General features: G+C 37.3%; 3 protein-coding genes across 3 annotated transcripts in view; 1 reads left to right on the forward strand and 2 right to left on the reverse strand.

Annotated features, from left to right (window-relative positions):
- LOC142345741 (phosphoinositide 3-kinase regulatory subunit 4-like) overlaps positions 1-23,464 on the reverse strand; it is a 428,489-nt gene that overhangs the window by 331,893 nt on the left and 73,132 nt on the right. The gene's annotated exons all lie outside the window — the stretch shown is intronic.
- LOC142345743 (motile sperm domain-containing protein 1-like) overlaps positions 1-23,464 on the reverse strand; it is a 98,128-nt gene that overhangs the window by 1,528 nt on the left and 73,136 nt on the right. Inside the window, exon 2 of the mRNA XM_075398042.1 lies at positions 38-170. Within this exon, the coding sequence (XP_075254157.1) occupies positions 38-164 (127 nt within the window). The 5' untranslated portion in view covers positions 165-170. The remainder of the gene's footprint in view (positions 1-37; positions 171-23,464) is intronic.
- LOC142346188 (uncharacterized) lies at positions 11,947-15,422 on the forward strand. Its single transcript, XM_075398697.1, has 5 exons — positions 11,947-12,200; positions 12,328-12,478; positions 12,783-13,906; positions 14,725-14,927; positions 15,043-15,422. The coding sequence occupies exons 1-5, from the start codon at positions 11,947-11,949 to the stop codon at positions 15,420-15,422; spliced, it is 2,112 nt and encodes a 703-aa protein (XP_075254812.1).

Genomic DNA, 23,464 nt, shown 5'->3' on the forward strand with positions numbered 1-23,464 from the left:
AAGAACTTTAAAAAATAATATTGAATGAAGAACCTACTTTTATATCTGATAGCAAAGTCGTACGGATTGTAAATGGTTAGAATTTGTTTATGGGTACCGCGATCACTAATTGTGAAGAAAAACTCTGTCGGATGAATGAAAACAGGCAAATGCAGGTTATCCATTAAATTAACTAAAACTAAGAAAACTTTGAATCTGCATTATGAATCTCCTGTGTTTCGAGTCATCTAGGGCCTTTTATAGTCCCCATTTGGTTTAACTGCCATGATTGGGGTGGGGGGTATAGGTTATCTGACCACTAAGCTGGCGGTTATGATGGTACAGACCCTACATGTAATTTGATTTAAAAATTGCTTGGAAAAGATCCAAGAAAAATTTGAAAATTTTAAGCAGCAAAGAAACTGTAAATTAAAAAATTGATTGAAAAAACGAACGTTTTCGACATTGCATTCATCGTCATCTTCAATACTTGAAATTGATTTCACAATCTGAGTTTTTAATTTCATTCCCATTTGTTGTTATCCTTTACTTGTTGGGAGTCAAAATTTCGAATTAACAGTAAGAGTGTCACACGTATATATAAAAAAGATGTACTAAAAACCTTGGATTTCAAGGTTTAAGTATTAGTTTAAAACTTCATTTATTAACTTATTTATGGCTGACATAAGTTTGATAGGTGTCAGAAACGAAAAACGACCTTTGATTAGACAAAGTTCGGGCTTCCAGCCAAATGAACAAAACTGGCATATCTTTGTTGACTTTGATAATATACCACGAAGATAGAACTGATATTGGGTACCAACCAAGGCGAGGACCAAATTTATTCATTGAACACCTAACCTATCACCAGAGCTAACCACTCTATTAAATCTTAATTTAATTAAACCGACATTTCTTCAGATTGATGTACTTAATAATTTAACTTCTAACTTTGCATTTTAAACAAGTACCACGCTCAGCTAGCGAAATACCTAGAGAATTTGGCACAGGCAGCTACTATAGTGGGGACAGAAAAAAAGGTAAATAGAAAAATCACCACCCAAAAGTATTGAGCATTGTACTGATTTCTGAAAGAAATCTATTTTTTTTTCGTTTGCAAATCGTCTTTCAACACGAGTCTGACGTCTTCACATCACGACCCCAAAATGGAATTTTGAACTGGTGTCTGGATTTGACAGGCAACACTGCCATCTTCGAACTTTCGATTGAGTACTCCCTAAAATTTCGGAAAGTGTTGATCGGATCGTACCTGATCTTTCGATAATAAAATAGCGTTCAAAATCAAGCGTACATGGAATTGATATATATAATTTGCTTGAAAATACACCATTAAATCTCGAATTTTTTCAATTTTTTTCAAGAAAAAAACAGTGTCAATAAGATTTAAGGGCTGCTGATTTAGAGTGTCAAAAAGTATTCCGGGTTTCGAACATAATTATTAAATATTTTGAATATCAGCATTTTTTAAGTGAAAAAGGGAGGGGAGGGCGTGGCACTCCTCAAAAACGCTGCTGCCGGAGCCTTTTAATGATTTTGAAAGTTATGTTTTACACTTTGAGCTCTTGTCAGAACTTCAGAAGTGGCAAAGAGAAAAACAGTAAACGGCGCCAAAACCGAAATCGATGAACAACCGCATTATTTTCCCTTAAGGCTACGAAAGTCGGCTATCGTATTCTACCTTACACTTTCTGAGGACACCAGGAATAGCTATGATAAGACCGTAAAAGCTGTCAGACAACATTATAATGAGAAATCTGTAGTTTCCCGGGGGAGGCTAGCCAGGAGAGTTCAGCAGCCGGGTAAAAAATTAACAGATTTTCGTGGTAACTTGCAAACTTTAGCCTTGAAGTTGTACCCTCCGGAGCCTAATAAGATAAGAGAACATCTCATTTTTCAGGGGATTCCTCTAAAACATAGAAAATGGTCAGGTGCGACTCAAGCTGAGAAAGAACTTGGGTGACGCGGATATGACTTCGGACAAAGCTTCAGAAAGAGCACTAAATTTTGAAGCAGAAACGAGAATTGAGGAGGACGACATTGAGCCACGGGTTTCTGCCATCTAGTTGAAAGAAAACAATGAACTAGTTAATTCGATTAGTGTTTTAGTGCGAGCATTGCAGACTGACCAATCTAACAGGCAAGATAGCTAAATATTTTCATCGCAATGGGCGAGGCCAAAAGAGTTTCTGCGCGGAAGTGAGCGAAGTTCAAGAGAAACCGGAGATAGAAATAGAAACTATAATAGCTATAACAGAAGCAGAGTTGATAATAGACCGACCAGTTACGACAGTAGAGCGCGATCGCTAACCCCAGAAGGCGAGATCAGAAGCCGAGATCGGTCGCTCGAGAGTAGTGCTGAGCAAAGACAGCTGTAATTTTTGTGAGAGAAAAATGTCATCGTTGGGGTGAGTGAAATCATGCATCTAAGAAATGCAAGAATTGTTATGAACGTAGGAGATCCAATCATTCAATCGAAAATGCCCGTATTTAAAATGAGAACAAGCTGAAGATGGCCAGGCATCATGTTTAGCTAGTTACGTAAAAACGTTGCGTGACGGAAACAATCCAGTGGAGACCTTGATCGCCGAAATAATGATACAAGACCAATTGATAAAGGTCTTAATTTATAGTAGACGTTGTGTAATCTTTTAAGCGACACACTCTACCAGTGAAAGGGAGAACCGAGCCAAATCATAGTGTGCGATATAAACATAAGATTTGCCAACAATGGAATAATGCCTGTAAAGGGGTGAACAGCTATTTTAGTCCAACTTCAAAAATTTACATCTGAGATAAAAGTTGAGTTTCTGGTGAGCAAAGTTGAGATAACGCCTTGTTTATTGGACATGGAATTCTTATGCAGTTTTGACTGTATTTGGTACAACAGAAAAAACGAACACTTTTGCGGGAAAATTTGGAAAACATTACAATTGTCCCCATCGCAACAAAATAATAAGAAACTGTTTTTAATTGCAGAACAGGATCACGATTAACTTCGTCGCTTCGAAGATTTCATTAGATGCAAAATTGTCGATGAAGAAGGTAACAAAACACCACAAACAGAAATTATACTCAAGCCTATGAAAGAGTTTGAAGACAAATTACATTTATTAATAGCGGATCGTTGAGTGACATATTTGAAGTTGTTCTCTGATTTCGAGTTCTGAACCCTACATTAGATCAAGAGAAAAGTTTCAAAAATGCGAGAATTGCTTGTGTGGAAAACATTGAAAAAATTTCAAGATTAAAACAAAATAACCCTGGCAATAAAACAAATTATAGAGATGACTTCAACTTTGAGAAGCATGTGACCGCAAGTTTAATGAGTTTGTCTTGTTAGGAAACGACAAAAGTGAGGTCACTTTGTAAAATATGTAAAGTAATATATTTTTTTTATAAAATTCATAATATATAGGATTTTGCGAAACAACGATCGTGAGAAAAAATCGTTGAGAACTTGAAACGAGAAAACTTAGTCGAACCATCACATTCCGATTGGGCAGCATCATCATTACTTGTACCAAAAAAGAATGAAACGTATCGCTTGGTTGTAGACTATCGTGGCTTGGACAAACAAATAAAGACAAGCTGGCCTATACAACGAATTAATGAGGTGATTGATTCACTGGAGGGAAACATGCACTTCTCAAATATAGATCTCTGGTCGGGATGTTTATGACAAGTTTTATAACGCCTCTGGGCCTGTATACGTGTACTCCTATGCGACTAGTGTCTGCATCGAGAGCTCTTCGAAACCTAATGGAGTGAATTTTTGCTGGCCTCTCTTACTAAATGGCTCTAATGTATCTAGATGACGTTATCAACTTCAGAAGAAATTACAACGAACATCTGAAACGATTAAAACTGTTTTTCCAACGTCTAGTGGAGAATGAAATAAAGATTAAGAGATCAAAATTCGATTTTTTCCAAAAGCGTGTCAGCTTCGTGGGGCATATCATATCCAAAAGTGGAGTCGAGATCAACTCAGAGAAAAATAGAGCGATAGAAAGAATGAAAGTACCGTCCTCCTTGAATGACGTCATCGCCTTTCTAGGCCGTGTGGGCTATTATAGAAAATTTTGTTCAGGTTTTCGAAAAAACAGCTGAACCTCTTTTCAGTTTACTAAATAATTTGAATAGTCAAATAAATTTGAATGGAGTACAGACTGCAAAAGTGCGGTAACCGAGTTAAAAAAGAAGCTTTTGGGAGCCCCTGATGCTTCGTTGACAGGATTTGGGGCAATTCTTGCCCAAAAACAGGGAAGGGAGGATAGAATAATTGCATATATTGCGCTGATGTTTTGCATTACAGTGTAGGCGTGGAACTTTTGGGGTTCAAAAAAATTTTGGACTGGCTTGAGAGGGTTGTGGTTGTCTTTCACAAAAAAAGTTCAAATACAGTTTTTGCACTGATGAAAGCACTCCCATTAAACATTTTCTTCGATTTTTTTTCTGTGTCCATGGAATTGTCGAAATGTTTCAGATCTTGTTGCGTGATTCTGGAGTCTCTTTTACTTACTTTTCTCACGGGGCTTTGGCTTCAAGAAAAAGTTAGTCAAGTTGACTATTTGATCTTCACACCAGTATTGATGTTTCCTATTTAGAATTTTGGTCACAGATCCATGCTTTACAGTTTTTGCAAATTAGACATTCAAATTTGGAGATACTGCAGTAGTACATGCTAGAGTTATGCACCTAATACAGGGGGGGACAATTTGAAATTTCAAACTCAGAAATACTGCCCCCTCATAATTAAAGCTAAAAGGTCCTTTGCGCGCGATGAGTACATGAAAGGGACTGAAAAGCAATTGAGAAAATGAATCGTATTTGAGTTACAATGGGGAAGCGAGCTCTGAAAATTTGATCATTTTCCTGTTTTACACGTTAACAAACAGTAGCCCAGAATTGATTCAAAAAACCAGAATGACAAACCGCGTTGTAAGAGATGAAATTGATGGGGGTATTACAAACTTAGTTTTCGATGATGGAAACCGAGAGAGACCTCCATGGCGCTGCTGTTCCAATACTGTGGTCCCTCGATCAGAGATCATATTTTTTGTTCAAGTGAGTATTATAGTGCTCATGATTAGTCTTTGTTTCGCCATGCTTTTCTTGATATCGGAAAGTTGTGAGGAGAAGTCAATTTGGATCGCGCTGCTTTCAAGTCTAGTTGGTTATATTTTGCCAAACCCTAAACTATGAACAAAGTCATTCTTACAAACGATAGAATCTTCATGGCAGTTGTAGGCCCGATTGGTTCTGGGAAAACCGACCTAATATTCAGTATGTTGCAAAGTTCGTCGTTTTACCCAAAATTTCCCAAAATTTATTACTTCTACAAAGAGTTCCAGGATACATTTACAGCTATGCAACGTAATATACAACAAATTGAGTTCATCAAGTATTCTGGATTGGATATAACAAAGAAACTTTCAGATTGTCTGCTCGTTTATGATGACTCATGCGAGGAAATTTTTAACGACAAAGAGTTCGTAAAAATTGCAACGTCAGGAAGACACAGAAAACTTCATGTGATCTACGTCAAACACAACTTATTCCGACAGAGTAAATGGTCGCGGACAATTGATCTAAACACAACTCATATAGTTTTATTCAAATCATTGCGTGACATTCAACAAATAGAATACCTCGGAAAACAGTTAAACTGTCTCCAATTACTCAAGGACGCATACAAATTAGCAACAGCTCAACCCTATGGACATTTAATCATTGACCTGGATCCTAAAACAAGTCAAGGCTTACGATTTTCTTCTCAACTCATTGGTCCCGAACCATCAATATTCTATATTCCTTCGGAGGAAGCTGTTATTACACCAATTACGAATGAAAAAGAGACATTTGCTTATGCTGAAGCGTTGGTGCGTTAACAGCAACCCCAAACCGAAAAGCAAGAGAATTTTTCTAGCCCAAGATATTGAATTCATTTGGTTCCTAAGCGATTGCGTAATGAACGTGCTCTCTGGTGTTGTCCCAATCAACAAGAAAGAACTACAACAATTTGAACCTCAACTACGACAACTTTCTGAAAAATATTTTAGTTCTCTAGAAAGAAGTAAATTATTCCAGACAACGAGAGGGCCTTCTCTGATTCAACTAATTGCCAGACCTTGTCTAGAATATCTACAGAAAAATGCCAACTGAGAAATTTGTGCTCATTCCTCGCAACATGTTTACAACTGAACAACCCCAAGTTTCGCAAATATTAAACAATCCATTAACAAAAAACAAGTCGAAACAACTATCGCTTCTACAGAGAACTTCAAAACAAGAGCCACCAGAAGCCGTCATACAGCAGAACACAGAGCAACAGACAGATGACGTCATGGTTTCGGATGAAGAAGAAAAGCAACAAAGTATCCCAGACAACACTAAACGGAAAGAGTTTGATGAAATCAGTCAGAGTGTGATCGATGATATAGACTTTCTCGATAAAGACAAATTTGGAAAAACAAAAATAAATTTGAAGAAAATCAACGGATCACGCATTATTTCACTGTACTTTGAAGGTAAAATCCTGATTAATGGAAGGAACACCGACATTCCAGCATCAACTTTCCTCTACGCATTACAACAAACATCATCAAAACTTTTGCCTGACGATTATCAAGTATTGAATTATTTGAAACTTGCGCCACATCTCACTTGTAATACTTACGCAAAGAAGTTCATAAAAATTCCGAAAGAGAAAAAACTACGTCAGTTTCCAGATGGAGCAGCCAGTGAACAGAAACCTGCTATCGAGAGAGCAGAAAAAACAGAGACTGCTAGCTTTGATGAGGAAGGCTTCGCAGACGCGGAAGAAAAAATTAAAACGCCAACAGGCTGGAAAACTCCATTCAGCGGAAATCAAAAAACTAAATAAAGTTTACACGAAAGGAAAAGCAGCATTTGGAAGTGTTGCTAACATAAAAGAGGAAAGCGGCTTTTCCCACAAAAAAATCGAAAAATTCCTTCAATCGAAGAACTCATACACTAAATATCGTCAATTCCGGAAAAGTTTTCCACGATTGAAGGTAGTTGCTTACAGAATAAACGAAATCTGGTACATGGATGTAGCTTATATGGACAAAATAGCCAAGCACAACAATGGGGTCAAATACCTATTGATTGCAGTTGACGTTTTATCACGCTATTTACGTGTTCAGCCTCTCAGAACGATGTATTCAAAGGATTGCGTTGAAGCCTTCAAACAAATGATAAAGACGAAACAACCAGAGAAAGCGTGGACAGACAAAGGCACCGAATTCAAGGGCGAGTTCAAAACATTCTGTAAAAACAAAAAGATTCATTTGTATACAACCGAAAACGAAACCAAATCTGCGTTTGCGGAAAGAAATATTCGATCACTTAAAAACATTATATACAGATACTTGGAAGAAAAATGGACTTGGAACTATATAAAGGAGCTTCCCAATTTCGTAAATATCATTAACATTCGTGTTAACCGCGTTACAAAGTTGGCCCCAAATAAAGTATTCAAAAAACATGAACCATTTTTAATTTCGATTGCTTTGGACAACAATAAATATAAACCACGATTCGAGGAGGGGGACCTGGTACGAATAGCAAAACCAGACGATACCTTCAGAAAAGGTTATACTCAGAATTATACAGACGAAGTTTTCACAGTACTACGATTGGCTACAACAAGTCCACCTACCTACAATCTGATTGACGCAAACAACGTTAAAATCCTAGGCAAGTTTTACGAACCGCAAGTAGTACAAGTTGATGTGGTAAACAGTGAAGAGGAGCAATGATTTCCAACAGCAATGAGTTTACAATTGACTTGTATCAAATGCAGCAACAGACGTTTTTAATGGAAATACTATGGCATCATTTCGGAACCAATTATCACAACCGATAAACTTACAGGGAGAATGGCAAGTAGCATTGACATCTCTATCTTTTCCATCAAACATCAACAACGTAAACTCTGGAGACAAAGTTGTTTACAAGAATTCAATGACCAATCCAAATGGGTCGATTAATCGATCAGGACAACTCAGAAAAGTTCGGACTGCTTTACAACAGCTGGGAAGATCTAGTTTCGGAGATTGTTCGCATTGAAAACTAAAACAGTTCGATCGAAAGTTTGACATGATAACGCAAAAGCTCGTGTTAACATTTGGGGAAAATGAAGGATTGTCGTTTCAAGACGATGAAATTCCCAGCATTCTTGGTTTCAAGTGGACCCCGGACCCTGCACACAGTGGTTTCGTTAACATTGGTTACAAGACAAACTTCGAAAATGGGGCTCCGAACACTCCTAACAGACATTTTGGTATTTTCCCTGTTGATATAACATGTGGGTCGCAGCTTATTTTTGTGTACCTTGATATTATTGAGTATCAAGACGTGGGTGACTCACGTGCACCCATTCTCAAAATCATTGAATCGGAGAGACGTCTGAGAAACGGTAGCCTCAACACAGTAGCACCTATTCACCATAAAACCTATACCAACTTGGACTACAAGCGTTTACTTTCAAACAATATCCAGAGCATCAAAGTTGAGCTGAGAAATGAAACTGGGAAATTGATCCCTTTCACTGGAATTGGTAAAGTTGTTATAAGTCTCAAATTCCAGAGAACACGCTAACTGATGGAAGCCTATTAAAATAATCAAGCATCCAATTCAATGCCCCATTTCTCAGGACATTATAGACAAAGAGGAAGTGGATTCGGCGCATTAGCTGCTGGCATTGGTCGTGTTGCATTACCCCTATCCCGAAGACTTATTTGGCCAATTGGAAAACAATTGGAAGAGAATTGCTAGTGCAAGGTGCACCAGAGTTATTAGAATTTGCAACAAAAAAGAAATCAGCGAAGCAAGCTCTGAAAAGTACAGTTGAAAAAACAGCGAGAAAACAAGTCGGAGGAGCACTTCAACGAGGACGAAAAGCAATCTATTGAAGGAGGTCGAAGATCAAAGCATACAAAAAGCAGTCTCCATCAAAGAAAAAGATCATTTCGCGAAAAACGAAGCCACAAAGAAGTCGATCAGATTTCTTCTCAAAAGTAAAAAATGCGTACTAACATTGTTATTCCCACAGAGGCAACACATAGCTCATTGGACTTGTTCGAGAAACCTCCCCTTATTGTAACGTTTGATCAATCGTTCGAGCAAAAAACAGGACCTTTGTACTCGCCCACTGGATCTTCGTTAGATTTTGAAATAGTCGATGACAGAAATAACTTCATCGACCTACAGAAAATTTATCTGGAAATCAAATTTCGAGTTGTTCGAAATAATGGAAACGATTTACGCTTCACCACGGGAGATGCCAACAACAGTGACACGCCACATCTGGTCAATAACGCCTTACATTCGCTTTTCGCCGATTGCACAGTGTCAGCAAACGGCATCAAAATTTCTTCTGCGAATGGTCACTACGCACACAAAAGTCTCATTGAAACAGAATTTTCTCATGGATTGGACGCAAAAAAAAACTTGGTTGAAATGTCAGGGATATGAATATGAAGCAGACCCAACAGGCGTCCCAGCCGCTACAATCACAGCTCGACAAGAAGTTGTGAGAAGATCAGCTCAACTCACAATGTACGGAAAAATTGCTACCGATTTCTTTTCATGCGAGAAGCATCTAACGAGTGGAGTAACGCTGCGAATTTCTTTCAGACGATCACAGGATGACTTTACGATTGTGAGCGAAGACGGAGCTAAACACTATAAAATCAAAATCGATGAAGCAAATTTGTTCGTGCGAAAAATGACAGTCTCAGATAACGTTCTGGGTGCAATCGAGAAAACACTACTCAAGACACCTGCAATGTACCGCTATAATGAAGTGATTTCAAAAGCTTTCCTAGCAACAGCTGGGCAACAGAGCTGGAAGCAAGAGAACATTTTCACGAAAGAACCCATTCGTAGACTGATAGTTGCAATGTGTCGCGGCGATGCGTTCATCGGTACCAATACGCTCAATCCGTTTTCATACAGGAATTTTGACTTGAATGAGATAATAATTTACCGTAATGGTTTCGCCACAGCTGGTACACCAATGTCAACAACCGATAATAAACGACTATACTACAATTCAATGGCTGCACTAGCTCATGTAGAAAATGGTCACGGAATATCTCTATCCGACTTCCCCCATCACTATATTATGGTGTTTGATCTCACCAGTACTCAAGAAGCCACTCAAGATTTTATTCATCCCGAGTTAACAAACCCTTCATTATCTCTGGAACTCAAGTTCGGTTCAGCGTTGCCGCGCAATATTGAAATTTTATTTCTCGGGTAGAAATGTTCAACAGTTTATATCGATTCTTCGAGAAACGTTTCCAAAAACGCTCTTCCTATAATCTAATGGATGAGGATAAAATGTTCAAATTGACCCAACAAAGCGGGCACTTGATGTTCAAATTCAACGGTGTTTATGCAGCTGACAATTTCCCCTTGAACATGCCAACCAATTCATTTGCCATCGTAAATGCTTCGCCAGCATCTTCACCTGGATCTCATTGGGTTGTGCTGGGAAAGAGATATGGCTACCCAATAACTTACTTTGCCGACCCACTGGCATTACCCATTTATTCATATAAACACATAACAGACCGATTTCGACAAAGCACTACTGATAGCACAATAGTAGACCTTATGGAAGACCGACGTGACTCAAACAAACCCTTGCAAAGCGAAAACTCTCAAATGTGTGGACTTTACTGTATTTATATAGCTCATTATTTTCTCAATGATGGTTTCCCATTCATTCCCGATATAAATGAAGTTCAGCTTATATCATTCATTAAACATATGAAGTGAATATTCTAGAATTTCCGTTTTACTTCAAGAATGTTTGATGACTCATTAGATCTTGAACCTTGGATTAGAAGAGGAAACATTTATAGCTTGTAAACAAATTCAAATTTTTGTCTAGACTTTGGAATTTTAGTTGAACAAATAACTAAGATTACCGCATCATGACATCAACTCGACTAGACATGAGTAAATAAACAACTTTTTCGCATCTGATTGGTTAAGCAAGCCTCACTAAATCTGGTCCCGGGGACGTGAAATTTATTCATTGCTTTCTGCCTTTCCTCTTACAATCAGTTGATAAACATTTTTCTTATTATTGAACAAAAACACTCAGATCGTTTACTTCTAACATCAGATTCGCAACGGTTTTCATTGAAATGCCTCAAGTCAAGTGTGATATTTGTCAAAAACATTTGGCTGACAAAAGAAGCCTTCGACGTCATCGAAAGAGCATTCAAAAAGTCTATCCGCAAAGTAATTCTTTCGAATGCAACGACCGTGGTTTTTCTACAAAAAGTCTCTACGAACTAACTGGTCATATGACAGTTCAGCATGATGCTCCGAACCCCCGCTACTGCTTGTACTGTAACATATGCTTCCCATTCGACCCTGATTACCTGGATCACATGAATACAGTTCATGGTTTGCCAGCTTGGAACATTGACGTGGAAAATCTACCACATTCGGGAATTTTGCCGACAGAACGCGCTTTTGGCGACACTCTGAGAACCTTCGAGATTAATGTTGACGCACATGACTTCGACCTCTTCCATATTATGCAAGTCAAGAGACAAGAAATTGAAAACATCGTTCATATGAGCGTTCAACAGCATACGCAAAAAGTACAATTCAGTTCGACAATACAATTGACAAAACCAGCTAAAGATGATGATGAAGAACCGTCCAGCCAGCCAGATAAAATCTTAGTACATGTACAGTCGAAAATGGAGCGGGTTGATTTTGGGGGCCTTGCCGATAAAACTTTCCACGCAATGGTAGAGCAGATGCTTCTATCTTTGAATAACTTTGCTTCGCACGGTAGCGGTAGGACGTTAGATCAGATTGTCAACATAGAAGTCCGACTAGCAAAAGCTAAGCCAATAACCGCATCTTCATATTCCCGCTAAGCTAGCAAACACCATGGCCTTGCTAAACATACGAAACAGGGAAGATGAAAACTGCTTCCTCTACTATTTCACAGCTGCAAACCATTTCAAATATGGTCCCCGACTTGTCCCTGCCGGTGCATCTTCACGCAGAATAAACAGTCCGGCAACATATGGACCAACTAACCCAATCGCAAAACAAGCAAATGGAGTGTTCAGCATGCCAATGGGCTTCCATCAGATGACAAAATTTGAGGACCTCAACGATGTTCGCGTCAACGTGTTTCGGTAAGAAAAACTTGATATTGCTAACCCAATAGAAGTAAAACCTGATAAAGATCATGAGAGAAAAACAAAATGTTTGAACAAAAAAGCTTTAACACAAACAAGACTCATTAGATCAAAACTGTTTCAGCTATGCTGATAGTGGATTAACACCATTCCGGGTATCGAAAAAACTCAACTGCGACTTCAACTTGGATTTGCTTCTACTAAGTGACGGTCAAATGCATCATTACGTTTTGATACGCAATTTGCGGAGTCTGGTGCACAGAGTGCGAGAGCGGGTATTGAGGACTGATAACCATCTATGTCGAAATTGCTTCCACGTTTGCTCCTCTAAAGAGCGGCATGACAAACACATCGGTTTTTGTCAACAAAACAGGCCACCAGTTGTCAGAATGCCTCAGGAACGTACCTTCAAATATAAGAAAATCCAATCAAGGTGGTTCGCGCCAATAGTTGGGTTTTTCGATTTGGAATCGATCATTGAATCAGTCTCTGGGTGTGGTAACAATCCGAAACAAGCAGAAACAAGGATAATAGAAATTCACAAGCCTTGCAGCTACGCATTGTTATTTGTTGCTCAAGGTAGAGCATTTTCATTTCGAATGTGTGAGCGGTCTAAATGTAATGTCACAGTTCGTGGCATCTCTTGAACAATTAGCTAGGAAAATATACAGCGTGAAGCAACGAAACAGATACTTCTCTGCTGAAGCCCCCATCGCCCGAGAAGATGTGACAGAGTGTTGGATATGTGAGGAAACGCTGGAAAACACTGTGGAAAATCCCACAGTGCTCCACCACTGTCATTTCACCGGTCAGTTTCTCGGATGGGCACACAACAATTGCAACATCAATCGGAAATTTCTCAATTACACGCCTCTGTTTGCTCACAATCTTTCCAACTATGATCTTCATCATGTCATTCTTGCTCTTCAAGGAAGCAACATGCGGAACACTATTTCAATCATTCCAAGCACTGATGAGAAATTCATAGCCTTGGAAATTGGAGTCCTGATTAAAATGCGTCCTAATAAGAACGGAGTTGACAAACCAGTGTATGAGCATATAAGACTGCTCGACTCCTTCCGATTTATGCCCTCATCGTTAGACGCTCTCGCCAAAAATCTTCCAGCAAACGAGTTCATCCATCTCGAAAAATACTTCAGCGACTGGCCAAAATCTTCTGTAGAAAAGTTAAAGCAGAAAAGGAACTTCCCTTACAACTACATCGAAAGTTTTTCAAAGCTAGGAGAGGCTCGATTACCACCAAGAGAAAAGTGGACAAACAGTCTTCAACAGTACGACGTGAGCGTAACAGAAGATGATTACAAGCACGCGCTAACCGTTTTTGAAACCTTCAAATGTAAAACAATTGGCGAGTATTATAACCTGTACCTGAAAACGGCCGTCTTTCTCTTGGCTTCAGTCGTACTATTCTTCCGCAAGGTATGCTACCAGACTTACGGACTTGACTGTTGTCAGTATTATACAGCCTCAAATCTATCAGGTGATGCTATGCTGAAAATATGCAAAGCACCCCTTGAGCTTCTAACAGAGAGAGAGCAATTGGATATGGTTGAGGAGCTCATTCGGGGTGGAGTTAGCTCCATTTATAATAAGAGACTCGCAGTTGCCAACAACAAATATCTTCCGAACTTTGATCCGAAGCAGCCTTCAACATTCATAGTTATGATTGACGCAAACAACCTGTATGGGGGAATAATGGAAAAATTTCCTTTGCCTCTCAACGACTTTGAATTCACAGACCAAAAATGAGAGTCTGAAATTGAGCCCCAATTTATCCAGAAAGTGCTTGACACTTCAGATGAAAGCAACGTTGGGTACATAGTAGAAGTCGACTTGTCTTATCCAGATGAGCTTCATGATCTACACTCAGATTTTCCCCTAGCGCCACTGAAACAAAAAGTTGAATCATGCTGGCTAGGCGATTATCAAGAAGAACTCCTATGTGATATGAAAATGAACGCGCCTCCCTCAACCAATAAACTGATTCAGACGCTATTTCCAAAAAAAATTACATATTACATTATCAAACGCTGAAGCTATATGTACAGTTAGGAATGAAAGTAGAAAAACTACATCGAGCGCTAGCTTTTAATCAGTCGAAGTGGTTGGCTCCTTATGTGAAACTCAACACACAGAAACGTAAGGAAGCAAAAAACAAATTCGAAGAGAATTTTTACAAACTAATGGTGAACAGCGCGTTCGGTAAAACTTGTGAAGGGAAAAGAAACCGCATTAAATTGAAACTGGTCCGCAGTGAGGAAGAAGCTCTCAAGTGGACTAGCGTTCCAGAGCTCAAGTCGTTCAAAATCATTGGAGAAGATCTTGCAACTGTAAGCTTGAATCAAACAGAAATTGTGTGGGACATACCAACAATTGTTGGTGCATGCATTTTGGATCTAGCCAAGAAATTCATGTTCGACTTTCACTACCATACCATGAAAAAGCACTTCATTTGTAACTTGTTGTAATCGGACACCGACTCCTTTGTCTATGAAATCAGGTCGAACGATTTCTATGCCGACTTGCAGAAAAAACCAGCTATCAAGGACCTCTTCGATTTCTCCAACCTTCCCGCGGAACATGAGCTATACGACGGCAGCAATGCACAAGTAACTTTAAAGTTTAAAGATGAAAGGGGAGGCAAACTCATCTCGGAATTTGTGGGGCTCAAAACAAAACTTTACTCCATCAAACTCTCAGATGGTAAGTATGACCAGTAATAAATTGTTTTCGCATTGAAAAGAAAATCAGGAAACAAGGTAAAAAGTGTTGAAAAACAAGACTCATTAAACAAAAAGCTAAAACAAAATTTTTTCAGGATTCTCGAAGCAATCAGCAAAGGGTGTCACCAGAGATGCTAGGAGGAATATGACCCATGAGCTGTACAAACAAGTGCCTACTGGTGGCGAGACGGTCCGACTTGTCAACACCAGAATTGCTTCTAGCAAACATCAGTTGATGACAGTTGTTTGCAACAAGAAATCGTTGTCTGGATATGATGACAAACGTTACATTATGCATGATAAAGTCACTACTCTACCATATGGCCATCATGCGTTGCGAGAGGAAATGTTTATGCGTAATATGATGTGTGATCCTGATTGGGATTCGAGCGATGAAGAAGAGACCAATGTACACTTTGCAGAATCGACTATGGAGCAGAGTCCACCAGTGACTCCGCACACACAGCTACAGTAATCTTGGTCACCTCCTGATCCAGGTTTCAATCAGCGTGCGTACAGCGACGATGAGATTGAAGCGGACATTGCAGATTTTGCAAATCTGACTGAACAAGTGATTGAGGACGAAATTGAAAGATGTTCCTTTATAGACGATCAGGCTGCTGAATCAGGTTCGTCGCCTAGTCTTCTAGATCTAAGACCCGTATCCCCCATTCATGTTTCTACTAGCTCTTCAACACAAGAGCAACCCTTCAACCATCCCGGACCCTCAAAAAGGACGAAAAAGTGCGCAAAACGAACGCTGGAGCTGGTATCAGACAAAGAATCTATCAGTGTAGATAGAATAAAGAAATGGAGAGTAGTACAAATTGACACTGATAGTGACGACAATTAATTTCTGTGAAATAACTCTGCTTTAGTTTTCGTGACTTGTGTTTTGTTTTCCCCGTTTGATGGAAATAAAAAATCTTTCCAACTCGAGTTATAGAAAAATTGTACTGTATAAGTCTTTTAAAAGGTCCCGCATAGGCAGTTGATTATTTAATATCTGAGTCATTTTTGTCCTCAGTACCTTCAATCCATTGTATAAGTCTTTTAAAAGCTCCCATATAAGCAGTTGATCAATTTATATCTAAGTCATTTTTATCCTCAGTATCTTCAATCCATAGTATAAGTCTTTTAAAAGCTCCCCCATAAGCAGTTGATCAATTTATATCTAAGTCATTTTCATCCTCAGTACCTTCAATACATAGTATAAGTTTTTTAAAAGCTCCCATACTAGTAGCTGATCAATTAATAACTAAGTCTTTTTTAACCTCAGTGCCTTCAATCCATAGTATAAGTCTTTTAAAAGCTCCCATACTAGTAGCTGATCAATTTATATCTAAGTCATTTTTATCCTCAGTACCTTCAATCCATTGTATAAGTCTTTTAAAGGTTCCCCCATAAGCAGTTGATCAATTTATATCTAAGTCATTTTCATCCTCAGTACCTTCAATCCATAGTATAAGTCTTTTAAAAGCTCCCATATAAGCAGCTGATCAATTTATATCTAAGTCATTTTTATCCTCAGTACCTTCAATCCATAGTATAAGTCTTTTAAAAGCTCCCATACTAGTAGCTGATCAATTAATAACTAAGTCTTTTTTAACCTCAGTGCCTTCAATCCATAGTATAAGTCTTTTAAAAGCTCCCATACTAGTAGCTGATCAATTAATAACTAAGTCTTTTTAACCTCAGTGCCTTCAATCCATAGTATAAGTCTTTTAAAAGCTCCCATACTAGTAGCTGATCAATTTATATCTAAGTCAATTTTATCCTCAGTACCTTCAATCCATAGTATAAGTCTTTTAAAAGCTCCCACATAAGCGGTTGATCAATTAATAACTAAGTCATTTTTGTCCTCAGTACCTTCAATCCATTGTATAAGTCTTTTAAAAGCTCCCCCATAAGCAGTTGATCAATTTATATCTTAGTCATTTTCATCCTCAGTACCTTCAATCCATAGTATAAGTCTTTTAAAAGCTCCCATATAAGCAGCTGATCAATTAATAACTAAGTCATTTTTATCCTCAGTGCCTTCAATCCATAGTATAAGTCTTTTAAAAGCTCCCATACTAGTAGCTGATCAATTTATATCTAAGTCATTTTTATCCTCAGTACCTTCAATCCATAGTATAAGTCTTTTAAAAGCTCCCATATAAGCAATTGATCAATTTATATCGAAGTCATTTTCATCCTCAGTACCTTCAATCCATAGTATAAGTCTTTTAAAAGCTTCCATATAAGCAGCTGATCAATTTATATCTAAGTCATTTTCATCCTCAGTACCTTCAATACATAGTATAAGTTTTTTAAAAGCTCCCATACTAGTAGCTGATCAATTAATAACTAAGTCTTTTTTAACCTCAGTGCCTTCAATCCATAGTATAAGTCTTTTAAAAGCTCCCATACTAGTAGCTGATCAATTTATATCTAAGTCATTTTTATCCTCAGTACCTTCAATCCATTGTATAAGTCTTTTAAAAGTTCCCCCATAAGCAGTTGATCAATTTATATCTAAGTCATTTTCATCCTCAGTACCTTCAATCCATAGTATAAGTCTTTTAAAAGCTCCCATATAAGCAGCTGATCAATTTATATCTAAGTCATTTTTATCCTCAGTACCTTCAATCCATAGTATAAGTCTTTTAAAAGCTCCCATACTAGTAGCTGATCAATTAATAACTAAGTCTTTTTTAACCTCAGTGCCTTCAATCCATAGTATAAGTCTTTTAAAAGCTCCCATACTAGTAGCTGATCAATTAATAACTAAGTCTTTTTAACCTCAGTGCCTTCAATCCATAGTATAAGTCTTTTAAAAGCTCCCATACTAGTAGCTGATTAATTTATATCTAAGTCAATTTTATCCTCAGTACCTTCAATCCATAGTATAAGTCTTTTAAAAGCTCCCCTATAAGCGGTTGATCAATTAATAACTAAGTCATTTTTGTCCTCAGTACCTTCAATCCATTGTATAAGTCTTTTAAAAGCTCCCATATAAGCAGCTGATCAATTAATAACTAAGTCATTTTTATCCTCAGTGCCTTCAATCCATAGTATAAGTCTTTTAAAAGCTCCCATACTAGTAGCTGATCAATTAATAACTAAGTCTTTTTTAACCTCAGTGCCTTCAATCCATAGTATAAGTCTTTTAAAAGCTCCCATACTAGTAGCTGATCAATTAATAACTAAGTCTTTTTAACCTCAGTGCCTTCAATCCATAGTATAAGTCTTTTAAAAGCTCCCATACTAGTAGCTGATTAATTTATATCTAAGTCAATTTTATCCTCAGTACCTTCAATCCATAGTATAAGTCTTTTAAAAGCTCCCCCATAAGCGGTTGATCAATTAATAACTAAGTCATTTTTGTCCTCAGTACCTTCAATCCATTGTATAAGTCTTTTAAAAGCTCCCCCATAAGCAGTTGATCAATTTATATCTTAGTCATTTTCATCCTCAGTACCTTCAATCCATAGTATAAGTCTTTTAAAAGCTCCCATATAAGCAGCTGATCAATTAATAACTAAGTCATTTTTATCCTCAGTGCCTTCAATCCATAGTATAAGTCTTTTAAAAGCTCCCATACTAGTAGCTGATCAATTTATATCTAAGTCATTTTTATCCTCAGTACCTTCAATCCATAGTATAAGTCTTTTAAAAGCTCCCATATAAGCAATTGATCAATTTATATCGAAGTCATTTTCATCCTCAGTACCTTCAATCCATAGTATAGGTCTTTTAAAAGCTTCCATATAAGCAGCTGATCAATTTATATCTAAGTCATTTTCATCCTCAGTACCTTCAATACATAGTATAAGTTTTTTAAAAGCTCCCATACTAGTAGCTGATCAATTAATAACTAAGTCTTTTTTAACCTCAGTGCCTTTAATCCATAGTATAAATCTTTTAAAAGCTCCCATACTAGTAGCTGATCAATTTAAATCTAAGTCAATTTTATCCTCAGTACCTTCAATCCATAGTATAAGTCTTTTAAAAGCTCCCCCATAAGCGGTTGATCAATTAATAACTAAGTCATTTTTGTCCTCAGTACCTTCAATCCATTGTATAAGTCTTTTAAAAGCTCCCCCATAAGCAGTTGATCAATTTATATCTAAGTCATTTTCATCCTCAGTACCTTCAATCCATAGTATAAGTCTTTTAAAAGCTCCCATATAAGCAGCTGATCAATTAATAACTAAGTCATTTTTATCCTCAGTGCCTTCAATCCATAGTATAAGTCTTTTAAAAGCTCCCATACTAGTAGCTGATCAATTTATATCTAAGTCATTTTTATCCTCAGTACCTTCAATCCATAGTATAAGTCTTTTAAAAGCTCCCATATAAGCAGTTGATCAATTTATATCTAAGTCATTTTTATCCTCAGTACCTTCAATCCATAGTATAAGTCTTTTAAAAGCTCCCATATAAGCAGCTGATCAATTTATATGTAAGTCATTTTTATCCTCAGTACCTTCAATCCATAGTATAAGTCTTTTAAAAGCTCCCATACTAGTAGCTGATCAATTAATAACTAAGTCTTTTTTAACCTCAGTGCCTTCAATCCATAGTATAAGTCTTTTAAAAAAGCTCCCATACTAGTAGCTGATCAATTAATAACTAAGTCTTTTTTAACCTCAGTGCCTTCAATCCATAGTATAAGTCTTTTAAAAGCTCCCATACTAGTAGCTGATCAATTTATATCTAAGTCATTTTTATCCTCAGTACCTTCAATCCTTAGTATAAGTCTTTTAAAAGCTCCCCCATAAGCGGTTGATCAATTAATAACCAAGTCATTTTTGTCCTCAGTACCTTCAATCCATTGTATAAGTCTTTTAAAAGCTCCCCCATAAGCAGTTGATCAATTAATAACTAAGTCATTTTTGTCCTCAGTACCTTCAATCCATAGTATAAGTCTTTTAAAAGCTCCCATATAAGCAGCTGATCAATTAATAACTAAGTCATTTTTATCCTCAGTGCCTTCAATCCATAGTATAAGTCTTTTAAAAGCTCCCATACTAGTAGCTGATCAATTAATATCTAAGTCTTTTTTAACCTCAGTGCCTTCAATCCATAGTATAAGTCTTTTAAAAGCTCCTAAATGAACAGCTGATCAATTTATATCTAAGTCTTTTTTAATCTCAGTGCCTTCAATCCATTGTATAAGTCTTTTAAAAGCTCCCATATAAGCAGTTGATCAATTAATAACTAAGTCATTTTTGTCCTCAGTACCTTCAATCCATAGTATAAGTCTTTTAAAAGCTCCCATATAAGCAGTAGATCAATTTATATCTAAGTCACTTTTATCCTCAGTACCTTCAATCCATAGTATAAGCGTTTAAAAAACTTCCGCGCTATCAGATGAAAATGAAAAAAGTAGCTGATGTATATATTACCAAACAAAAATTCCTCTTTGTCTCGAAAAAATTAGGAACATGTTCATAGTTACCTCCGTAGATCAACTGTGTCGATTGTAGCAGTCTGTCATAATCTACCCTACAACTGATCTAAGTGTCTAAGTGAACTCAGTGAGTGTTTGTGAATGGTGGTGCGTGTTAAAAGTTTGTGAACTGGTGCCGTCTAATTTTCGCAATGGGGTTTCTCTAAACCAGCAAGGTCCGCTTCTCAATCATTGGTGTTGCCAAAGTTAAGAAGGCAAGGAGTTTACTGACGTCAAGCGAGTACAGTTCCTGCTACTCTTCAGACTGTTTATCTCAAGACTTTGTACTCCAGACAAGATATTAAAATTAATTCCCAATACATAGAATTTATCAACAAACAAAAATATAAAGGTGAGCAATATCAGAAATTGGTGATTAACTAAAATGTCATGAGACAAAGAGGAGAGTTTTGAAATAAAAAACCCAAAAACTGGTCAAAAAGTCAAAATTAAATTAAAATTTGCTCTCCACACTACTTTGTTCAGCCAGAAAAATGTCACCAATACCCTTAATATGTACAAGTTAAAACTCGCTTAGGTAACCAGCAGGTAGCTTAGGATCCAATACACAAGTTATTTTTCACCAATACCCCTGATATGTACAAGTTAAAACTCTCTTAGGTATCCACTAGGTAGCTAAGGATCCAATACACAAGTTATTTTTCACCAATACCCCTGATATGTACAAGTTAAAACTCGCTTAGGTATCCACTAGGTAGCTAAGGATCCAATACACAAGTTATTTTTCACCAGTACTCTTGATATGTACAAGTTAAAACTTGCTGGGGTAACCAGTAGATAGCTTAGGATCCAATACACAAGTTATTTTTCACCAATACTCTTGATATGTACAAGTTAAAACTCGCTTAGGTATCCACTAGGTAGCTAAGGGTCCAATACACAAGTTATTTTTCACCAATACCCCTGATATGTACAAGTTAAAACTCGCTTAGGTATCCACTAGGTAGCTAAGGTACCAATACACAAGTTTTTTTGCTATTTCTCCTTACTGGTAGAAGTTAAAATTGATTAGGTATGCAGCAGCCGGCTTAGGAACCGATACGCAAAATGTTTTTGCTAATATTCTTTATTGGTAGAAGTTAAAGGTGATTAGGTACGCAGCAGCCGGCTTAGGAACCGATACGCAAAATATTTTTGCTAATATTCTTTATTGGTAGAAGTTAAAGGTGATTAGGTATACAGCAACCGGCTTAGGAACCAATACACAAGTTATTTTTGCTATTACTCCTTATTGGTAGAAGTTAAAACTGATTAGGTATACAGCAACCGGCTTAGGAACCAATACACAAGTTAATTTTGCTATTACTCGTTAATGGTAGAAGTTAAAACCGACTAAATACTCCGCAGGTAGCTGAGGTATCAATGCAGAAGTTATTATCGTTCTTACTCCTTATTGGTAGAAGTTAAAATTGATTAGGTATGCGGCAGCCGGCTTAGGAACCGATACGCAAAATATTACTGCTATTACTCTTTATTAGTAGAAGTTAAAACCGACTCGAAACTCCGCAGGTAGCTTAGGTATTCGAAGAGGTAAAACTCTACTTGTGATCTAAACACTGGTATTACTATTTTAAAATCTTGAAAGTAAAGAGTTAAAACAGAGACAACGCAAACAGTTGAATTAGCAATGACAACAGAGAGTCATTTATCAAATACATTTACTGTCTTTTTGTGTCTTTAGGGCTACACGAGCCCTTAAGGCGGCCTTTCGTTGAAAAGTTTCTATATTCTCTTTATCAACCATGTTTTCCGGAGTTTGCGGAATTCTGAAAAAACGCGCTTCGTAAAATTTTTTCGCTTTCTCCATAAGTCGAACGCTTCGTTTTTCCATATTTTTCGTTTTTTCATTTTTGGTGGCGGTAAGATTTCTATGTCGCTATCGTCGTTTCCCGTCTTTGAGCTTGACCCTCGATCCCTTTCTCTGTCTCTGTTAGTCGTCCAGGTGCAGATTTGTAGAACACGACTCCCCTCTGCATTGTCTGACTCCTCAGGATACCCGCCACTGCTAGAACTCGACAGCTCATCGCTTGATTCCAGTTGAACAATTTGAACGTCAATTTCTGTGTCCATTTCCTCAGTTTTCAAACTTTGAGAATCTGATGAATGGGTTGTTGAATTCAAATTGGCGAACTTTTATCATAGAAAACTCCGTTGAAAATTTAAAAACCAAAAATTCTAGCAGATTTTGGAGCCGTGATTTGTTTACTTTATTCGTGTGAAAAATTAAAAGAAGCTTTTTTCTGAAAGTTCGCCAATTTAATATCTTGTTTATAATGATGCACGAACAGTTGAGAAAGTGCAGAATGCTTGTAGTGACTGGTTTATAATCAAGATTTTAAAAGAATAGATGATGAATAATATTAAAAAGAACCTAGATTCGTTAGGTGTAATTATTCATAGGCTCTAACTGTAGTAGCCAACTGAAGGAGCCGAATACCAGAAGTCCTCGTCTGAAAACCTGGAAAACGGGTTAGTTGGTTGTCTGAAAACACCGAATTAACCAATACAATAAGAACTATTCAATACAAGCACGGTATTAAATTGCAAATTTTGATTTTAGACATTAACACGCTAAATATAAACCTAGAAGGCATTCGTTTTAATTACAATCCAGTTTCTACATATGAACAAAACAATTACACACTAAACGAGACTATTATACCTCACTGTCTGCGGTGATAAACTGACTAATGCGTCATCTACTTAATAACTCTATAGATAGACAATATAATCTGAACTAATTCCGCGTTGGAAATAAACACTCATCCACCAAGCCGAAAAGCTATAGGTCGAAAAATTCAAGCCATTCTAAATTTGGAAATTTGGATAAGTCTTTGCATTTGGGATGAAACAAGAAAATGTTCGGGTAAATATACTTTAGGCTAAGAAAGTCAAAATGTCCCCCCTGTATTAGGTGCATGACTCTAGCATGTATTACTTACTGCTTCGACCCTAAATGACAAACCCAGAAATTTCGCCTTTTCCGCAAATATTGTCAAATTTTATTGTCAAGTGTCAAAGTATTTTGTCAAATATTGGTCAAGAGAAGTAACAGATGT

Source organism: Convolutriloba macropyga, chromosome 9 (genome assembly GCF_964194025.1).
Source record: "Convolutriloba macropyga chromosome 9, txConMacr16.3, whole genome shotgun sequence".
In the NCBI taxonomy this organism is placed as follows: domain Eukaryota; kingdom Metazoa; phylum Xenacoelomorpha; order Acoela; family Convolutidae; genus Convolutriloba; species Convolutriloba macropyga.